Source organism: Clinocottus analis, unplaced genomic scaffold (assembly GCF_023055335.1).
Source record: "Clinocottus analis isolate CAN_PGR_092001 unplaced genomic scaffold, fCliAna1.0.p SCAF_25, whole genome shotgun sequence".
Taxonomy (NCBI): domain Eukaryota; kingdom Metazoa; phylum Chordata; class Actinopteri; order Perciformes; family Cottidae; genus Clinocottus; species Clinocottus analis.
The window spans coordinates 5705724-5726471 of record NW_027175987.1 but is presented as its reverse complement, the minus strand read 5'-3'; the positions used below and the strand labels follow the sequence as shown (position 1 = coordinate 5726471).

Genomic DNA, 20748 nt, shown 5'->3' with positions numbered 1-20748 from the left:
CATGCATAATCTCATGCAAGTAATCTCGGAAAAATGCAAACAATCTACAGACAAGGGCTGTGATGTTAACCCAAATCATTGGACACAATATTGCAGGATCATGGATATTCATAATTTAAGGTGCATTTATTTGTGCTACAATAGACATTCTTAATTAAACATGATCAGTATTATAATATTTCTGATAATGTCAATGTTAAGAATTATTAACATCATTGTTTCACACCTTCAGTTTCAAAATGCTCAAATGTTGCATGAAGCTTGGACCCAAACTTAAAAAAAAAAACTAAAAGCACATTCAGCAATAGAATTTTTTTTTTTTCAAATTTCCCCTGATAATAGTTACCTTTTTTTTCCTGTGCGTCTCTAGATTTCAGATTTCTATCAAGTCTTGTTTGCATGACTACATAACTGTACGAGGTCACGGTGGAAGCACTTTGGTCGCACACAAATGGTCGACCCGGCAGAGAGCGGCGCTGTTGTGTATTGCTCATTTGTCTTTGTGGTGGTTTTCAGCTGCAAGACGACCTGCTTTGACTTGCATTCACATCATATAAGAGGGAGTTTAGAGTCACTACACACCAGATTAGAGTGACCGATAAAGGGCATTGTGTTGTGATGTCACAAGTTTGAATTGGGCTCAGTGGTCATTCACACGCGTCATACACTTCCTATCACTGCAGTAATCGAATACAACAGAAAACATGCAATACGTACATAGTTACATTATAAACAATGTATGTTTAATATGAAAACAAATAAATTTATAATATGACAACATCCTTGATGGTATACTGTATAATGCTAAGGAATCTGTGGAATCTGCTGTTATGTTTTTACCTTTTTTTCTATTTCTATCTACCTACCAGTAACTTTTCGTAATATTGCGAGGAATACAACGTGGCTACATCCACAAAGTGAATTCTGACTTCAAAACTTGCATCCAATATAATTTACTGCTAGCATTGACACAATTAATGCTTCAGTGAAATATTAAATCTTCACTAATCAAGTTCCTTTCACTGATAGTCTGTTAATCCTCCGATGCAATGACACATTTTCTCCAGTAGAGTGAGCCACAGGGCCACCATAGCAGAGCAATGCTTAACAGGCAGAACTATGGAAGCTGAGCTCATGCACTTCCCCCTTGCCTCACACAGCACAGAGAGGCTTCATTGTAGATTGTCAGCTCTTTATGTTGCTCATCTGCATCACTCTCTGCCTCAAATATATGACAAAAGCGTGCCTGTCTTTTAAGGGCGTTGCTATGCAGAATTTACCCTTAATTATCTTATCCAGCACAAGTTGAAGTTGTTAATGTGTGTGTCACGTAGTTCAAGATCATGGTTATCTCTCTCAGGAAAATAAATGTTTTTTTCCTGCAGCATTTAGGCTACATCATAAAAAAATACTTTAAAAATACATTACATTTCATTTTAGCTGACACTTTTATCCAAAGCAACTTACATTTGGCTCTATACACCGTGGATACAGCAACGGGGAGAAATTAGGGGTTAAGTGTAATGCTCAAGGACACGACGACATAGACTTGTGGAGCCGGTAATACAATATCAGGAAGTAAAGTGATTCTCATTAAAAACTCTACCAAGAAATACATTTTCCTGCTGTTGTTATCCAATTGTCATAAGACAATGGCACTTCAAAAATAATATGGGACTCTCTTTAATATCAAAAGCAAACTCAAAAGGACAGCACAAATAGCTCCACAAAAAGTGTGCCAAGGGAAAATCAAAAGCAGTAGACTGTTATTCATGACAAGCGGTGTCACATCAATTGACAATTACCTTCAACAACCATCGGTAGATCCCTGGGAGGGTTGTTTTAAGTTCTCCCTTCCTTTCATGAAACTCAAACGGCAAATACAGAATCAATAGAGAGGCTTGGGGAAACACCACTTATGTCAGCAGTTCTTTTCTGTACATGCAGTATACCCCGGTCTTGCCATTACAGCACTGCAGCGACCGCAGAGTACATATAACTATTTAAAAGGGCAGCGATGCTGGCTTAGAATGGAGACATGTTGTACTATTACACTGAAAAGCAAATGTAAACAAAAGAAGGTTCAAGAAAAACTTAGCTTTTGTCATGAAAAAAGTATACATCTTATTTATTGGACATTAAAAAGGTACAATGCTAATGTGATTGTGTACATCTTAAAACCAATACAGCATGCTCACATTGTCCGAACAGGAAAAATGATAGCTGATTCTGCGGGCTACTCTCAAAGCAATGCAGTTGGTTTAGAATTGCCAGTGGAGCTAAAATTAGCTCAAACCAGTGACCCAACTCTGGCTTTGTGCCTTCTTCCAGATATGAGGAGGAATAAGTGTGGGAGCAGCCAGCCCACGTGGTACTGAAATACACCAACAAACAGCTGAATGCTAACCTTAACTTTATTGAATATAATCTACAGTAATGCAGGTATATATGTGACATGTCAAATTCAACCACTTCCTTAGAAATGCAATTAAAGTTCGACATTAATTGTGATCTTGCCTGAACTTGTTTTCTGTGAGACAAAGTGAAGCAAATAAGTTACAGTTGCAACAATGTACACAAAGCAATGCACTCACAGTAAGCTTTAGATATATCATAACTACATGTGATTATGGGTGCACACTGTTAACACTTAGTCTGATAATATCAAAATAAGACTAGGTTTTAGTTAGTGGTTTATGGTCGAGAAACACAGCAAGGGTCCTTACTAAATACTAGGAGAGAACTCAAAGACATTACAAGGGGAAAGCCTCTGTCAAAGAAAGTGTGAGAAAGAAAGAAACTAGGTGCGGACACAGACAATATGAGAACTGTTGTATGGAATGAAATTAGCCTCATTGAACAGTTATTTAAGGTGCAATGTGCTGCACTAAGTAGCCTATATAAACCACAAAACTGCAGGATGCCAACTTCTCAAGCTTATTGATATCATATCCTTCTTACTAGCCTTATTTCAGGGATGAGTCCAGGGGGCATGATGCCAAATATAACTCATATGTCATAATTATTATGTAACACATATACTCTTTTAGGAATGGTGATGTCCAGGGTGCTCTATCAGCATGTGGCACACTAAACTACAAAACAGACCATCTTAGATCAGATGGCTGTCTAAAGAGCACAGACCACGTTAGGACAGACTACTTCACATGCAAAACTGTAGCCTGAGCTAAGAAGCTCCGCTGTCAGAGCAGCGAGAGGGACCAGTGCTTGTCACAGCATGGCAGTCAACATGGTATCATCCTGACCACTAAAAGAATAGTAGGCCATCCCCCTTTAAAGTGTCTTGTCTGGGTTACTGGAATAGCCCAAGATGGGTGTTTTAAGCCTCGCATGCATCGTGGGTCTCTTTTAGGAAATTGCTCGCGCTCACAAATTAAATGACACGAAGCCTAAAAAGCAGGTGAATTATTGCCATCAATAAGTAGCTAGCAAGCGGTAGCTAACGTTGGGTTGCTAGCCACTTGTATAGGTCAGGTGGAAGGATCACACAAGGAAACAATCCAGTTAACTTGCTACCGTCAAATGTGACGTTACAGTCATTTCGTTACGGCCTTTTTCTTTTTACCGCAGCTCTTATATAAAATAGCAATCTGCTGAATGAGATGCGGGCTAATATTTCAAAGGAAACACAATGACCCTGGGCTACTGTACAGTTAGCTTAGCCGCACTACCTAGCAAAGGATGGAGAGGCGCAGGCGAAGTAGCCCGTTCACGTTACCTTATTTATTCCACTGGCGGTGCAGCTCTTTTGCTGGTGTCATCCGACCGACACATCCGCCGTTAAGTGATACACTGGGGTTCTTTTTTATTTTTGAAACTGTTCAGTCCCGAGAGTGTTTTAAAGAATACAACAGTGTTTATTTGTAACGGCGTTACTATTGAACACGGACGTTGGTTGACAAAATCTGTATCTTGTAAGTCCTCTTGTGTGTGCTGTGAGTGCTGGAGCGAGTCCATGGGCTAAACCATTCGCTCCGTGAGAGAGAGGGGGGACCTGAATGAAGTGCTGAAGTTTGCGCTCTCAATATGGTACCAACGTGACGTTTGGTGTGCAATAGGGCGTACATGTTACGTCAGCGCATATTCTTTTACACTCTTAACTAGTTATGAGTGACAACTAAAGTCTGACAAAAGCTGCGAGGTATATTCTATACACCGTTTCGGTAGTTACTTAACGTAGGTTTCGATGCAGCTCTTCCTCCACAACGCGCTGATACAAACACAGGGAAGCTACCGAGCAACTGTGTCGCTGACCATGGTGCTAAAAGAAAAACAATCGATTATGGGCGAGTCCAGCTCAGAGGTCACGAGCGTGCCATTCCGTTATTGTTTTCTTTTGTAGCTGTAACAACTTGGAAATATTCCGGAAAACTGTCACAGACACTTTCTTTCAAACTTATATTTTGAGAATTACGTGTATAGTTTCAAAAATATCAGTTTAGGCTAATTGACGTGAGGTTGTGCAAATTATTTGATTACTGTAATCATCTTCAATTGAATGAATCGTTCGTTTTCTATGACAACATCAGTGTTTTGCAGTCATAGACATTCCTTCAGATTACAGCAAGTTGTTTTCGATTTTTTGTTTTGTTTGTTTTGTCTTCGCCTTGAGTTGTTGGATTGAGGTAAAACTAAGAAGTTAAACAATGCATAGCACTTTATGTCCAAACAAGCCAGTAAAATAAAGAAGTGCAAAAGAATTAGAAGAAAGGAGTGCGGAAGCGCTAAAGTTATTGGGCCCAGTATCCTATCTCATTGCTCAAAGATGTGCTGGAACATCTTGTTGACAAGAGACTTGATTTTAAAACGATTACTTTGGGGTTTGGGTCTGTTAGAAGTGGGGCATCTTAAGAAATTGAAATTCTAACCGAACTAACTTTATTATTTGTGACACTTTACACTGCATGTGTGTGCTAATGATTAACAGTCAAACTTTAAGCCACTATCACTGGCAGCCTTGCGGATGTAAATTAAAGAAGGGTAACTTTTTTTTCATTTGTATTATCTTGTTTTTTTTAAACATATCACAAACATTGTCATACACACTGAAGCATCAACAACCGAAGCATTTCCAATGACACTAATGGATCTAATCACAAGGATTCACCCATCATTTTTTGTCATCTCCTCGAATAAAGTCTGCACGTTATCTTTCAAAAACTTGACTTTGTTTGTAACTGCGCTGTCAAAAATGCTGCATTCACGAATCATGGGAAACATAGTAATAATTATTCACACATGTAAATGTGAAGGTTTTCACCATTTAAGTTTGTGGTTCAAAAGTCCTAACTGTTTCAATTGGCATATTTGCTAATATGCGTATTGATAAAATGACCTGAAGTAATTTAATGTGTATGTACCTTTTAGAATAATTGTATTGTCAACTAACTTAAGCCCACCCAGAGGTAATGTCTGATGGAGAGTCAGGATTTTGACCATCTGACAAGAAAACAATAATAGTAATAACAATAATAGTATTGAGAGGCAGATTTTAGGCACAGAGTGATCACTGGTCATCAGACAAAGTGATTGAGTCCACTTTCTAAGTAATTGCTAAAATATGATTATGAATATAACAAACAACTTTTATATAATAAATCATGTGACACATGAGTAAGTACGATTTCCGACCGGCACTTGAAAGCAGCATTTCACCCACGAAAGTCTGCTCCGTGGGTATTCCCATATGACGTGAACGCAGCACAAGACGACAGTAGGCAGAGGTGAAAGTCTGGATCATGTTTTCATTCCAGCGGAGGCATAACTGAACGGCAAAAGACATTGTACATAGAAACCAGCAGGGCGGCTAGCGGGGCACGTCGAGGTTCTGTACACAGTGAGAAGACATTGATGTTGTTGTTAGCCATCCAGCTGGCACGAGCTGAAATTTGTTAGCTAGCTAACGGAGGACCCTGTTAGCTAACCGCCACCATCGTCGCTCCTCGCCAGCTGTGCATCGCCCCGTCCTCCTACAATGGGAAACACAGCGACTGCCAAGAAAGGCAACGAGCAAGAAAGCGGTGAGTACCTGAAAATTATCCAGCTGGCCTTTTGGCCGTGTCACGTTGGCTATTCTACTGCGTTAGCATATCATAAAGTCAGTGGAGTGCAGCATTTAGCGGTTGTTGTCCAGTGGTAGCAGACAGCAACGTTACAGTAATATGGGCTTCAGAGAAGAACCATCTTTGTTCAGGCAGTTTGGGTTCGTTAGCTTCATTGTTGTGGTGTCTGTTTGCTTTTCTCACTTGGAAACTTACAGGCAATTATTGAAAGTAATAATTGAGCAAATGACAGTGAGGTCTTCGTCATCCTGTTAAAGGTTTTTCCCCAAAGCAGTGAATGCAAAGAGATGATTGACTCAACGAGTTCAAGGGTTTTATTTTTGTCCACTCTGGAACGTGTAACGAAAGTGATAAAAGCACAATGTTTAATTTTTTCCCAAAAGTCAATATCAGCTGCCTATAGTCCGATAACATAAGCAAAATGTGTTTCTACTAAAGTTGCAGCACAAGGTCTAGTCACTGCCAACAACAGGTACCTTGGAGGACGGAGAGACAAGTTGACCAGATGGCTGCATGATTTAGTTAAAGCAGGCTAATGATGGTAATAGTGGTGGTGGGGTTTTGTTTTCCAAACATGGCCTGCAAAATGGCTAGCAAGCTTTTATATCCAACCCCCTTTACTTGATGCTTGATATCAGCTGTCAACAAATTTACTGTAAATCAAAATGTTATGCCTCAATCGCTGCTTTCTTGCAGTGACATTAACGTGTTGCCTTGGTGCTATATCATCAAGGAGAGGTAACTCCCGTCCTCAACAAATTGCACCTGTTGAATAGCAATTTTTCAATCTGAAGTGCTCCATCAATCACTTGAAAGCAATAGCCAGAGGCTACTGTGTTGTGTTTAGCGTTCATTTGTCAGTAATGACCAAACTAATCCACTAAACTGTCTGTCTGGAGAGCACTGATCTTGACCTGCTTTCTGGTTGGCAGTCGTCCATACAGTCTTGCAGCCTTGTTATTCAGTGTACCTATAGTTTCTGCTGGGAGGCATTGAAAGTTGTGTACAATAATAGTGTGACGTAAACTACCAGCTACAGAATCAAGCTGTTAAGACTTTGTTGGTGTCATTTATATTTCTGTTTGCATTTTAAGTATTTATTAATTCAAATGCCACACAGTGCTGTTAATACAAAACAAACCTGCAATTCCAGTACACTATCTTTTTTTTTGTGCAGCATTAGGGTCAGTTTGTTAGGGTGACTTTAAGCGTAGGCAAAGCTTGTTGAAGAACTGCATTTTTAAACTTTACCACCAGAGAGCAAGATAACCTGGAGATAACTTCTCTATAAGTCAGAGAGTGGGTGTTACAGGCCTCCAGTTTCCTTATCAGCACTCTGAATGCACTACAGCTGTGCAATGTTGTTTTTTTCGACATAATCATAAGAGGCTGGCCTTTTTGTGTGCTTTGCTTACTTTATGCACCTTTTGTCAAAACAACACCACCATTCGCATGTCAGACCAATAAGTGTTTTCCACACCACATAGAGAAAGTAGACATGCAGTTGGCCACTTGAACTGAAGCTAAGTACTTGAACAGGAAGCTTCATTTTATGTGGTTAGCCAAGCATTGCAATGCACTTGGCTGCATACAGGAAGTTTGTATCACTCATAGGTATTCAGTCTGAAAACAGCCTGTGAGCCTTTTCACTCAAAATGGCCCAGGGAAAGGACCAATCCTTCGCCAGTCGCCTTTTCCACAGATGTCGTAAGAGTAGCCAAGAGCTGAAGGGACAAGAGAGTGAGGTGCCTCATATATCTGAGTTCACCATCATGTGGGATAAGTTCAGTAAGTGCTTGGGCGTGTTGCTTTTACACTTGAAATGTGTCGGCTGCCAACTGCAGCTTGGAGCCGGAGGAGTGTTAGCCTGCCTTTTGTAGTTTTTGTGTGTCGGAAAACTGATTTAGATGAAGCTTCACTAAGTGGAGTTTTAGTCTAATGTCGTACAATTCTTTACACAAGTTTAGTAAAGCTTTAAGTTTAAGTATTTCTTATTTTATGCACATTGTTGTTCATGAGTTTGTATCAAGCACACAGATCTAGTAGCATAGGCTTTGTTGAAGGGGCCATTTTTGGTGCTTCAGTTGCTTGCATCATCTCTGTTCTGTCTTTTTTTGTGTACTGTGTTTCAATTATGAAAAGTGTGCTTTACACAATGTCTTTTCAATCATTGTTGTATAGTCTATGTGACAGATATTTGTAGTTTAACAATATTTTATTCATTAAAGGATTGTCAAAGCTTCCTGCAATACTGGTAAGAAAGAAAAATAAAGTTAAGTCTGAGTATTAAAGGCTACTACTGTATATAATCAACACATATAAACACAAATATCCAGTTATTGCTTGATCGTAAGCAACTAAAAACCCTTAACTATTGGTTTTAGCCACAGTACTGTTTATATAGTCAATTGAAGAAAATTAAATTGTCTTCCAATCAAAATTATTTTGTTACTTCAAGGTAGACTATTTTAATCAGGTTTACTTCTGGCAGGTGGTAGTTGTCCTCTTGTGTCATTTTGTTATGTGTTATATCACTTGAATCTCAAATGTTCTTGTTTTAAGCACTTCATAAATGTTCTTCCTCTCTTTCTCTTCTCCACCATTTCCATCCATGTGGGTGAATGTTCCTGCAAACCACTTGGTGAACTGTAGAGACTTTTGGTATGCTAATTTTTCCATGAGCCATTCTAAGTCACAGAGAAAAAGTTTTTCTACACTTTGGGCCTTTCAGGCTTGTATAATCCTACATCCTACTAAGTATTACTAATATTGTGGTTAGGTAGGATAGTCTGTTAACATACAGCTTCTACATAGTCCTTCAATGCCAGGCATGCATTTAAATCAGCAACCTCATACCAAATGCACCACCAACAAGACATTAGATACCTGCCATGACTCTGTGACTTGGGACATCTCATGTCTGCTGTGACTTTCACAATGCCTTTCTAATGCCTGCACTGTAGCCTCAGTTATGTTCTATATTTTGTCTTTTTTTTTCCTCTGCTAGTATTACTGCCTCCTTCCTTTTTTCCCATCTACTCCTGAAAGAGATGCAGAATAGCTTTTTTTTAATTGGCCAATTCTGTTAAGTCAACAAGAGCTTTTTGCATCACTTTATTAATTATAATTCCCTGATTAGACATGTGTTTTTTAAGGAAAGGGGGGTGGGTATGTTTTGATGTTTTGTAAAGTATACCCCTGCATCCGTAGTACTTGACATTTGCTTGGCCTTAAAATGCATTTGTTTCCCTGAACATGTGAACTGTCTTTTGTTTATTTTCCTGAACGCGTTAAAGTGACCCAGTTTATTTTACTCAACATGTTAACTGACACTATGAGTGCAAAAAGGCTGATTGTTAAATCACACGTATGTCTCTTTTTATAGTGAAAGAGTTCTTAGCTAAAGCCAAAGAAGATTTTTTAAGAAAATGGGAGTGTCCACCACAGGTAAGTTGTTTCCTGTGCGTACTTTGCTTTATGAAATTCAAACTTTAATTTTCTTTTAACTTGCTGGACTCAACTTTTTGAGTCTGACTGAGCCAAAACGATGGACAGGCATTTGGTTTTATAGCACTTTGCTACTTTCTGGCTCGAATGTTGTTGTCTTGAATGCTAGCTGATTGCATAATTGCACTGTGACACTAAAGCACATTTATTGTGCAAACATCACCCAGCTTGTGTGTTTTTACTCAGAGCTTCATTGAGACAAAATGCCACATAAGAGATGCACTGACACCAAATGTACATGCAGAAATAGAGCATTTAAATGATCAGTTTTCTTTCTTCACTTCCACTGCCAATGTTTCCTCAGAGCACAACTGGCCTGGATGACTTTGACAGGTTTAAGACGCTGGGCACTGGTTCATTCGGGCGAGTTATGCTTGTCAAACATAAAGAAACAAATCAGTTCTACGCCATGAAGATCTTGGATAAACAAAAAGTAAGTGTATGGCTTTAGGTAAATCATTTTAGCCATCTCATAAGAACTAGTGTCATAAATCCAGGTAGTCTGTGAAAAGCATGCTTGACAAATAGTATAACTACTTAAATGCAGTGCATCTTGTAAAAGGAAATGGAACTTTTCCTCTTGTGTGCTGTGACCATAGTATCGTTGAAAACCTCAGAGGCGCCTCACATGAGTTTCGGTCTTTTAATGCTGATGTGAGAGTCGTAGGAGGAGATTAGCGTGTCCTCGGTGCGTTTCTCACGTAACACTACACTGTTTCCTTGAATTTCACACGGTTGGCTTCAGAGGTAAAGCTCTCTGACTTTCTGTTTCAGCTGTATTGCTGAAAGAATTTTATTATTATCTTTGTCTGCTCACTTGGCTTCTTTTTTTGTCTGCACACTTTGGACACTGACATTTTATTAGTCCACTACAGGGGCATTTAATTTTGTGTTTTTCTTATGCTGCTACGAATCATGAACATGTCACATTGCTGCTGACCATTTCCCAAGCCATGCCATGCATTCACAGGTCTGCAAATCTGTTTTTACTGCCTCACAGGTTGCCATTGTTTTCCCTTTAGCTATTTCAGCAGTGTATGCAAATTAACTTGCAGAGGCTTGGAACTTGTTTGAGATGCAGTGACTAATGCATCACAGTAACAGTCATGACCAGGCGTTATATCATTTTGTGGTATTGCAATTGTGGATTGAGTTAATGTAACTTTTTGCCTATTGTTGTCCGACAATATGGCTCGTGGATGCAATGCCGTTTAACACCTGATTTTCAAATCTATGCCCGAGATTCTCACCAACTCATCAATGCACCAAATGAATTCAATGCTGGAGGGTTCAAGCTAATAACACCTTCAACAATGCAACAGACAAAAAGGAACCATGAAAGTTGCTTTTTATGCTTTACTGTCAGCAGATGACACGACAGGAGGGCAGACACAAAATATAACATATAAACAAAAATGTAATGCTTTAAAAAGGATCACTCATAATGGAGCTCAAACATCAAACACCTGTTTGTGATTATTTACTTCTTATTCAGGCATAGATCTGATTTGGGAAATTATATACATACTCGGTTATTAAGAACTTGTTGTGTTCAATATAACCTTAGTACTGACATCTGTCTTGTTTTTTTAGGTGGTGAAGTTGAAGCAGATAGAACACACACTAAATGAGAAGAAGATACTACAGGCCGTCTCTTTCCCCTTCCTTGTCAGATTGGAGTACTCTTTCAAGGTACATGCTGGCACCCACATCTTGCAACTAACTGTATGGCAACCACATTACCGTTGTTTTTTTAAATATCTTTCCCCAAGGAATCCTAATGCTAGTTGGTATAATATGAATCTTAAGATGACCAGCCAACTTTATGTTTGTAATTAAAAACAACCTCAAACAATAAGATAACCCCCGTAATGTACTATTGCATTTGTGCTGTTTTATTTCCCTCCATGAGGACCACTTACCATTTAATATGTGATCAGTTGGTACAGCAGGCCCCCTGCTTAAATATGTCTTGCTTTGATTAACAGGACAACTCAAACCTCTACATGGTGATGGAATATGTGCCCGGTGGAGAGATGTTCTCACACCTCAGACGTATTGGAAGGTTCAGGTATAGTGGACATTTTGATTATGTTTAAGGTTGTTTATTTAATTGTAAAATACTGTATCAGCCACTAATAACTGGACAGTTTTCAATTTGCTAACTGTGGTCTGTCAATGTCATGGATGGAATAGCTCAAGACGGACATTATTTTCAGGCTATACAATAAATGATTGAATTTGCTTGTTCACTCGGAGGAGACACGTCTTCATTTATTACACCAATGTCTGACTATCCACCCTCCATTCTTTCAGTGAACACCATGCAAGATTTTATGCAGCTCAGATAGTGCTCACCTTTGAGTACCTTCACTCCTTAGACCTCATCTACAGAGACCTGAAGCCTGAAAACCTGCTCATAGATCAACATGGTTATATCCAGGTACACAGTCTGTGTAAAGTTGATAATAGAAAAGTAAACTGAATGCAAAGGTATCGGTCATTAATAAGTTCTGTCCGTAAACTATTAGTTATAACTGAGTAGGTAATCAGAAACTCATTACCTGCTAGTTGAAAACAACCAAGAAAGAGTTTGTGGATCTACTGCTTATGAATACAAAGACACAGGTGAAACAAAAAATAGCAAATTACACATTTAGTTGCTTTAATACAAGTTAGGTATTGAAAAAACAGACGTAGACTTCTGTTGACAGCCATGGTTTGAAGTGTTGTACATGTGAATTTTGTCTTTCATATCTTTAGTTTTCTTATCACACTCTTATTGTTCTTTCTTCAGGTCACAGACTTTGGCTTTGCCAAAAGAGTAAAAGGCAGGACCTGGACATTGTGTGGAACTCCTGAGTACCTGGCTCCAGAGATCATCCTCAGCAAGGTGAACCCTTTGTGCCTAAAACGTCAATAATAATAACAACAATTTCAATTATATAGCATAGATAGATAATTACTTTATTGATCCCCGAAGGGAAATTCAGAAATTCATAGCATACTTCAAAACAAAGTGCTTCATAATGAAGCAATAATAACTCTAAAAACATGTACAAGATATAAAAAATTATAAATTGTTTCAATGATTACAATCGGAGGGGAAGTCCGGGGCTTTGGTCATTATCAATGTTTGAACCGTTATCAATGTTTGGTCAGTGAATGCAAAGGATCATGTGACCTAAAGTTGGGACTGTTTATACATACAATTACAAAACAGTCGCATGATGTAAATATTAAAAAAAAAACACAATTTTAAACCAAGTGCAGAGCCAACACAAGAAACATTTGTCACTGTGTCTTGTGTATATCTAACTGCTCTGTATGTCTCAAGTCTTCATTCCCGGTTTTTATCAAAGATACTTTTTGATGCATTTATTTTTTTCCCTGTTCATGACTCTCCAGGGCTACAACAAAGCTGTGGACTGGTGGGCTCTTGGAGTTCTCATCTATGAAATGGCTGCTGGTTACCCTCCCTTTTTTGCTGACCAGCCTATCCAGATCTATGAAAAGATTGTGTCTGGCAAGGTATGCAGAGATGAGCCATGCAAAGTCTTAGAGTTTAAATACTTTGTCATTTATCTGCTTGCCTATCAATCAAAACTATCAACTTGCCATTGTTTCTCAAGTGTTTTGTATTGCTCTTTTGTATACTGTAACCAACTATATGTTAGTTAAATTAAATGGGTGAATAGCGTGTGTCTTTGTGTTGAGCATACTCGGCCATTCAGAGTCCCTTTTTTTTTTTTTTTTTTGCTCCCGCAGGTACGGTTTCCCTCTCACTTTAGCTCCGACCTAAAGGATCTGCTGAGAAACCTGCTCCAGGTAGACCTGACCAAGAGATTTGGCAACCTAAAGAATGGTGTGAATGACATCAAAAATCACAAGTGGTTCTCCCAAACAGACTGGATTGCCATCTATGAGAGAAAGGTAGGTAGTCAATGTGTCTTAACATGTTTGTGAACCTGGAAACATTCAGTGACACATCTGTTACTATCCATCATTTAGTCCTTCAGTAAATTCAAGACATGACATTGATGGTGATGTGAGCCCCTTTTCTGTAAATATGTGTTGGGGTTACAAACACATTCTCAGCCATGACATTAGCAGCCATGATGGCATGTTGGGCAGTGAAAACACTATTTGCCTAATATATTCTAGTGCATTTTAACACCACCAATTAAAACATTTGTAACTGTTGATTTAGAGACAAATGCTTTTTAGTTTCATTCACAATTTGGTTATTTTTCCTTCATAGTTTTTAAACTCATTTAAAACCTTTTTTGTCAAGTTGTAGTTAACATTTTAATCAACCTTGAATGTTTTTTCTTCAGTCCTGTGTCAAATATGCTTTTTTTAGTTATCAGATCATATTGAATATTTAAGTCAATTTGGTCGAGCCAAAACCAATTATGTTGTCATTTAGTCTTATTTTACACAAGATTTTGTTTGGTATTATTATCTGGTTAAAGAAAGAAATATGTTATGGGAGCCCAACAAGCAAAAACATACGTCTATCAACCACTTAATATCATAGTTTTTGTGAATCAAATGAACCCTGATTTGTAAAGAATATCAACAGCCAATGTCAATCTGTAACCATTTGTTCAGAGCAATACAAATTCTGAATATCTGGTATACTGAAAAACAACTGACTTTAAACAAATGACAGGTACTTGTAGGAAAAGCCCCGATATATTGGTTCATAATGTATGAACACTGGATTATGATCCCCACTAATTTATGCTCCAGTAACACCATCTCAGTTTTTTTCACATTTAAAATTAGATAGTTGGCACCACACCACTGCACAAAAGCTCTCTTTATCATTTAAGAAGACTGAAGGACTAATGAAGTTTAGGAACATAATTTCCACATAAAAACACCACCCATTGTTTGGCATACTTGAATTAATAATCAGAAAACAACTCTTATCTTTCTTCTGCATTCTTAGGTTGAAGCTCCCTTCTTGCCAAAGTGCAGAGGTCCAGGAGACACAAGCAACTTTGATGATTACGAAGAGGAAGACATTCGTGTCTCGCAAACAGAAAAGTGTGCAAAAGAGTTTGCCGAGTTCTAGTCAATCGGCAAGAGTCCCGTCAGGCTCACGTGTTTTGGGATGTTTGCACTCTCCTGAGGGTTAAGGTGGAACTGAGGCCATCGCGTGTTCAAAACTAATGCCTCGTTCCTTTATTCCACACAGCTGAATGAGGTCCTTCTTGCCATGATCCTGCGTGCAGTAAGCACTATCGTATACACAGGCACATTATGCAGACACCCCTTGTGCTGCAACACAAAAAATACTAGACCACGTTCTCATCTTCTGTCTTTTTTCATTCCTTTTTTTGTTTTTTTTGTTTGCTCCTCCCTCCTTATTTAAATTCAAGTAATTATTTGAAAAGCAACAGGAAAACTAATCTTATGCCCATTTTTAAATGGCACAAAAAGTGAATGATTGTATTAGCTGGTATTGCACATATTGTGATTTAAGCTTTATGAAAATAGAAGGGATTATTTTGGTTTGCATTTCTGACAATGAGTCTTGCCAGTTATATGTCGTCTGTTCCATGACTCGGTGTGTTTTAGGGTTCAGGTTATTATTCCTCAATCATGAACACTTTAACATGAACCATAATTCATCATTCTGGTGTCCATATGACCTAGAATCGTGTGGTTGTGCATATATTAAAAAAAAAAAAGTTATAGACCAGAGACAAACAAAATAATTGGACAGAAAGCAAAAGGACAGGTCACTGTACTTAACCAAGGAGATATAGAAATATACACATATTTAAGACATACAATTTTCAAACATTTTGTGTTGTTATTTCATGACCAAATTTCAATCAAAGAAACTCGTGCTTTAGTGAAAGCATAGCAACACTGATGGTTTCTTGAAGTTTCTGAGTTTTAGTACCCAGACATTCAGTTCTTCAAGAGATGAATTAAGAGAGGCAAGTGTTATTATAGAGCAGAAATTTGTCAGTGCTGTATTAGCTCAATTGTAGCATTGTTTTATCCATATCTAGTTACATCTCAGACTGGGTGTGGAATTAAATGAAAGGAATGAGATTATATATTTTTCAGGGACAACTTTGTTTCACAAAGAAGAAAAACTAAAGGTGTTCACTCCACACAACGAGGTCCTCTGTTTTTGGTACGTCCAGTGTATGAAGTGTATTAACATGGCATAATTGCTGAAAGATCAGTTTGTTTTCTTGAGAGTATGTTGCTGTGGATGCGAAGCAGTGTTGGTCACATGGACATATGTTGTCCTTTCTTGATTTTCCATTCCGATTTTGTTTATAAATTGTGCTTACACAGTGTTCTGAGAAGACGTGCAACTGCCATATTTGTTTTATTTTTAATTTTACTTTTGCATGTTTGTACAGCAGTGTCACAACAAGCTAATAGTGCCCTGAAGATTTTCCCATATTTTTTCTTGTAGTGTTCTGTTACCTTTTTAAATAGTTTCATAGCCTGGGATGTTGATGCATTAGATCTTAGATTGTATCTGAGTGACATATTCCTCTAAATAATCCCATGGAAGCAAAACTAAACCATTAATCATAAAAGTAACAGAAAACTGAAATATCATAATCTTAAAGTATTCATCTTGGTCACCACTTGGTTAAAACATACTTACCTCAACTATCGCTTTTAGTCTCTTTGCATCATTTTTAACCAATTTGTACACTGTGATGAAGCAATATTTGCTCTCTCTTCCTTGCAAAATGGCTCAGGCTCAGGTCAGCGAGAGAACGTTAACAGGCAAATGTTTTTGTCTTGTTACAGATTTTCAAAGGGAATAAGGTCAAACGAGTCTGACTTTTGAAGAACATTGTCATTGTAAATCCCTCCTGTTAAGTTATTGTCTACACATATTCAATACATATGTTATCCCCTTCAAGTGAAATATAGGTTTTATGAGGGATTTTTCTATACAGAGCGCCACTTATTTCCCCTGAATTTGGACAAATTGCCTGTTTTTGCTGCTGAAAGGAGTCCCTGCCTCTGGTGTGACTGGTTGACATGTGCATTTAACAGGTGATTTCAATGCCTACAAGGCCACAGTGTCCACTTGTTGAACTTCCAGAAGTCAGAAAAGACCTGATTGCTACTGCATCTGTGATCTTTTGATTTTCTCGAGGGAAGTCTGTCCCTGCCGTCCACAGGGAGGTCAGAGTTTGAGGTAATTTCTGCAGGTCGGACACTCAGGGTTGTGGGGAAATCAAAGTTTTACATTTCACATCTTGTTGGAAACAATAATGCATTGTTGACCGTCTTTAAATTTAAAAAGTCTTCTGAAGTTTAGATAATTATTTGACATGGTGCTCAAGTGTCTGGATGAGAAAAATGCAATTTAATCAAGTTCAACAATCTTAGACAACCAAATGTGAAAAAAGGTTTGGTGACTGAATGCTTTTTATTTTATTTTATTTTTTAGATACTGATGTGCTGTATTGGCTATGCCTGAATCTTATTTTTTTTTTCATAAATTGAACACACAATGTGACATTTGATTTAGCCCCTGTTTCATTTCTAAAGGTGCAACTATTTTGTATGCTATTTTATTTATATTAGAGATATCTAATAAAATTACATTTTCAATGTTTTAACTTTCATAGTTCTTGGTATACACAGGAAGATGCGAACTGTTTTATTCACAAACATGTAATTCACAGTGAATATATTGGCTTATTGATTTGAACCACTTTTTGATTTTCCCCTAATAACAATACAACATTTATTGAAAGGAAAACAAAGTTCACCAGTTGAAACACATTGATTAGCTAACCCAATTAGTTAACCTAAAAAGTTTAGGTTAACTTCCTTTTGTTTTATTTTGGAAAAGAACCTTTTTTGTAAAGGGGATCCAACATTATTTTCCCAGTTTGAAGGATGAACAGAATGTAATTGCACAATCGATAACATTTTTATTTGGACAAACTTTAAAAACTACACCTGGGAATTTAGCATGTTTCAATCCAAACTGCCTGTGTGTAAATCCTCCCATAAAAATGTGTAGGAACTCCACAGCTCTTCTTTATGTGTTAATTATCCATCATGTGTGTGATAATGTTTCTCATATTTGATGTAAATGATGGCACTTTTCCTTGAGCCACTTCACACTCCAGGAAATCAGTTTATAAGTTATTCGTAGCTAGTCACACATGCCAGTATGGGATCAATAATCTGAAATGTCTGTATTTAGTTTGTGGGATATTTTTCACATAGCCCTGACATGTTTTTTTTCCCACCCATATTTACTTGTGTTTGCAAGGGAAATATACTTTGCTGTAGCAGATTTTATGTAACAAAGGATATGTCACTATAATAAATTCTTTTTATTATAACTAAAATTGTCAGTATTCAATGTGATGAAAAATATCATGATGTGTAGTAATTGCAATGATGTATTTCAGCAGGTGCTGGATTACGCCGAATTACGGGTGCTGGTGTAGGAACTGTAAAAGACTTCACTTCCCATGATGCTCTGCTGTCATGTGTGCGAAGGAAGCTAAACCGATGAAGAGGGCTAGTTGCTTTTACTTGATTAAATCTTGATTCTATCAAATGAATACCGACGTTTAATCATTTGTAAAAACATCTCAGTGATTAGAAAAGTTTTGTTTTAATCCAACGTACTTGTATAGCTTCGACGCCCTGTTGTTGTCAGGCAGGAATCACCTAAAATAAGGTAACGTTAACTGTTAACGTTAAATTCTGTATTAGCAAACCCAGCTAACTGTCACTGTTAGCTTAATACGAAGAGGCAGCGATTGAATATAATATCGTAACTGTATTTAATTATTGTGCTGCAGTACGTTGCTCCGTTTCACTTTATGCGCGTAACGTTGCATGTCAGTTAAAGCAATGTGATGTTGCGTAACGTTATTCTGCTATTTTTAATCCAGCTAACAACGTGAGTTTTAGATCGTTATTTTCAGTGCACATCTTTCCCCGCTGTCAGCTACTGGTACAATACTAGCGTTAGCTTTGTTCTGGTCTTTTAGCTTAGTTTTGGTTGAACGTTTTATTTTACCTGTTTGAACTCCTGTACTCTACTTCATGTTACTGCAGCGAAGAGACACCCAGCGAATGCCCGACTGAGAAAGAAAGTAACAATGATGGTGCTCGAGCTGCCGACCCACTGAGCTTTCCGAGAGAAGACATCTGATGAAAAATTACTGCAACGTTACAGATTGTAAGAGACTAATTTTGCCTTATTGTTGCTCGATTAATGGCTTAACTTTAAGCTGCATTGGCTCAATGAAAAGCACAAACTCTCCATGGTCATCGTAATAGAGGCAGTCTATCCTGAGTTGAGAAAAGCCTCAGCTCGTGTTGTGCAGAAGCTTTTAATTCGAGTTAAATTGCTTTGACCATTTGTCCAATGCAGCAGTGACCCACTCGCTTTGGTGGCCTAATCCAGAACAGTTTGAACTCATATCTCAAAATCCAAATGAGTGTACATGCTTTTTGCAGTCTGAAATACAAGTAAATGTATGAATTTGAATTGCATTAAAGTTGTTGACATTTTTACTCAAACTACTTCCTTATACAGTATTTCTCGCTCATGCAAAATCTGTGGAAAATAAGTTATTTTAGTTCAAATTTCTGGGCAATGGTTTGTAGCAGAAACTAACGTTTATTTATTGTAAAAATAAAACTCTCAAAACTGTCGTAGTTTCAACTAACAAGCAGTTGACAGCTGACTTTTAGTTGAGATTATTTTGAGAAACCAAATGCAATGTGTATTTTAAAACCTGTGGAGAACATGCTTTTAGCACTATTTAATGGGACTTTTGTGGTGAATATTTAGTATAAATATTATTGTATTTCATGTAATGTATTCTTTTTTTCATACAGCTGGCATGGAAGACAAGGCAAATGGCTCTGTTGACACCAAAAGGTATTGTATCCAATTAGTCTAAGATGTTGTTTATGAAAAGATTTAAAAGAGTGTGTTAAACAGCTGTGAGTGCATGCACATTAAGATGAATGCATTCACTGTGACTGTGCAGCCCAGTGGAGAATGGTCAGCTGCCGGACCCGGCCAACTGGGGGGTTGCTGACGTTGTCAATTACTTCAAAGCAACAGGGTTCGAGGAGCAAGCCACTGCGTTTCAGGATCAGGTTGGTATTCTCTTCCTGCTTGTGATGAAAATATACAAAGATGTCAGTCTGATACTTCTCCATCCACTTGACAGGAAATCGATGGCAAGTCCCTGCTGCTAATGACGCGTAACGACGTCCTGACGGGACTGTCGATAAAACTCGGCCCTGCACTGAAAATCTATGAGTATCACGTGAAGCCGCTGCAAACTCAACACCTCAAGAGCAACGCCTCGTAGCACCGCAGGCCAGCCCAACACCCACCTCAGTGACAATCATTGCGTCAGGAGACCCAGGAGACCCCAGGTTAGCTGCCACTTCACAAAGACTCCTCTGGGCACAGTGGCACCTTAACAGAATTTGAATGCTGTATGTTTTTATATGAGTGGACTCCAAAAATGGGTTGCAAATGGAGCACTGCTGTTTACCTTTCATTCATTCTTATTTCTGCTGCTTGAGATACTGTATGTATTATATTTTTTTGGTGTGTTATTATTTGAAAGAAGGCAATTTGGGGCAACTACTGTGCAGGTATGATTTTTGTGAGTGTATGTAAGTAAATGTGTTTGTGCTTGTGTGAAAAGTGAATTAACCCATGGTGGTTTAAAAAAAAAAAAGTATTTGTATATAAGATGATATATAGTTGAAAGCTGTTGTTGTACCTGAACTGAACACTTTGATACATGCAGAAAATGTTTCTGATACATCCAGTTTTGCCCTGAAATCAGTTTTTATGCTCTAAACTGTGCCGCTGAGTCCATGAAACGTCCTTAGCATGTAACAATGAAGCATTTTGATGTCCCAGAAACAAGGAGGCAAAAGAAAGCCTCTTTGTTCCTGCACACCAATATTATCTGGGCGCAAGGCCTAGTGTATATATTCTTATGTTCCTACCTGTGGTGCTTTCCGAATTGTTGCAAAGACAACTGTATTGAAGTGTGTATGACCAATGTATATTTGCAACATAACACTGGAGATGGAATATCTGAATCAAACATTTGCAATAAATGGTGCTCTTTTCTCACAAAACAACAAT

General features: G+C 38.0%; 3 protein-coding genes across 10 annotated transcripts in view; 2 read left to right on the top strand and 1 right to left on the bottom strand.

Annotated features, from left to right (window-relative positions):
• The window catches only part of ttll7 (tubulin tyrosine ligase-like family, member 7), a 67472-nt gene extending 63497 nt beyond the window's left edge, over nucleotides 1-3975 (bottom strand). For all 4 annotated transcript variants that reach the window (XM_068591361.1, XM_068591359.1, XM_068591358.1 and 1 more), the window contains exon 1: nucleotides 3740-3975. The gene's annotated coding sequence lies outside the window, so the exon portion shown is untranslated. The remainder of the gene's footprint in view (nucleotides 1-3739) is intronic.
• A 1731-nt stretch (nucleotides 3976-5706) lies between these two features.
• Nucleotides 5707-17208, top strand: prkacba (protein kinase, cAMP-dependent, catalytic, beta a). 4 transcript variants are annotated; one of them, XM_068591161.1, is made up of 11 exons: nucleotides 5707-6041; nucleotides 9469-9530; nucleotides 9895-10023; nucleotides 11184-11282; nucleotides 11579-11661; nucleotides 11907-12033; nucleotides 12388-12483; nucleotides 12999-13121; nucleotides 13359-13523; nucleotides 14548-14645; nucleotides 14797-17208. In XM_068591161.1, the coding sequence occupies exons 1-11, from the start codon at nucleotides 5996-5998 to the stop codon at nucleotides 14798-14800; spliced, it is 1032 nt and encodes a 343-aa protein (XP_068447262.1). In that variant the 5' UTR covers nucleotides 5707-5995; the 3' UTR covers nucleotides 14801-17208. The 4 variants fall into 4 exon arrangements, with proteins under 4 accessions (XP_068447262.1, XP_068447261.1, XP_068447263.1 ...); XM_068591160.1 differs by having other exon boundaries at nucleotides 14548-17208; XM_068591163.1 differs by lacking the exon at nucleotides 5707-6041 and adding an exon at nucleotides 7469-7871 and having other exon boundaries at nucleotides 14548-17208.
• Nucleotides 17209-18085: 877 nt separating this feature from the next.
• On the top strand, nucleotides 18086-20730 carry samd13 (sterile alpha motif domain containing 13). Of its 2 annotated transcripts, none has more exons than XM_068591164.1 (5): nucleotides 18086-18294; nucleotides 18678-18801; nucleotides 19467-19509; nucleotides 19622-19733; nucleotides 19808-20730. In XM_068591164.1, exons 2-5 carry the CDS (start codon nucleotides 18774-18776, stop codon nucleotides 19949-19951), a joined length of 327 nt encoding a protein of 108 aa, XP_068447265.1. In that variant the 5' UTR covers nucleotides 18086-18294; nucleotides 18678-18773; the 3' UTR covers nucleotides 19952-20730. The 2 variants fall into 2 exon arrangements, with proteins under 2 accessions (XP_068447265.1, XP_068447267.1); XM_068591166.1 differs by lacking the exon at nucleotides 18086-18294 and adding an exon at nucleotides 18349-18519.
• Nucleotides 20731-20748: the final 18 nt, after the last annotated feature.

What these genes read in the sequence shown, in the direction of transcription:
- prkacba (XM_068591163.1), top strand. Translation starts at nt 7,739, where the DNA reads ATGGCCCAGGGAAAGGACCAATCCTTCGCCAGTCGCCTTTTCCACAGA. An exon ending in AATGGGAGTGTCCACCACAG is followed by an intron (nt 9,531 to 9,894) that starts GTAAGTTGTTTC and finishes ATGTTTCCTCAG; the next exon opens with AGCACAACTGGCCTGGATGA. An exon ending in AAAAGATTGTGTCTGGCAAG is followed by an intron (nt 13,122 to 13,358) that starts GTATGCAGAGAT and finishes TTGCTCCCGCAG; the next exon opens with GTACGGTTTCCCTCTCACTT.
- samd13 (XM_068591164.1), top strand. Translation starts at nt 18,774, where the DNA reads ATGAAAAATTACTGCAACGTTACAGATT. An exon ending in TTACTGCAACGTTACAGATT is followed by an intron (nt 18,802 to 19,466) that starts GTAAGAGACTAA and finishes TTTTTCATACAG; the next exon opens with CTGGCATGGAAGACAAGGCA. An exon ending in CCACTGCGTTTCAGGATCAG is followed by an intron (nt 19,734 to 19,807) that starts GTTGGTATTCTC and finishes TCCACTTGACAG; the next exon opens with GAAATCGATGGCAAGTCCCT.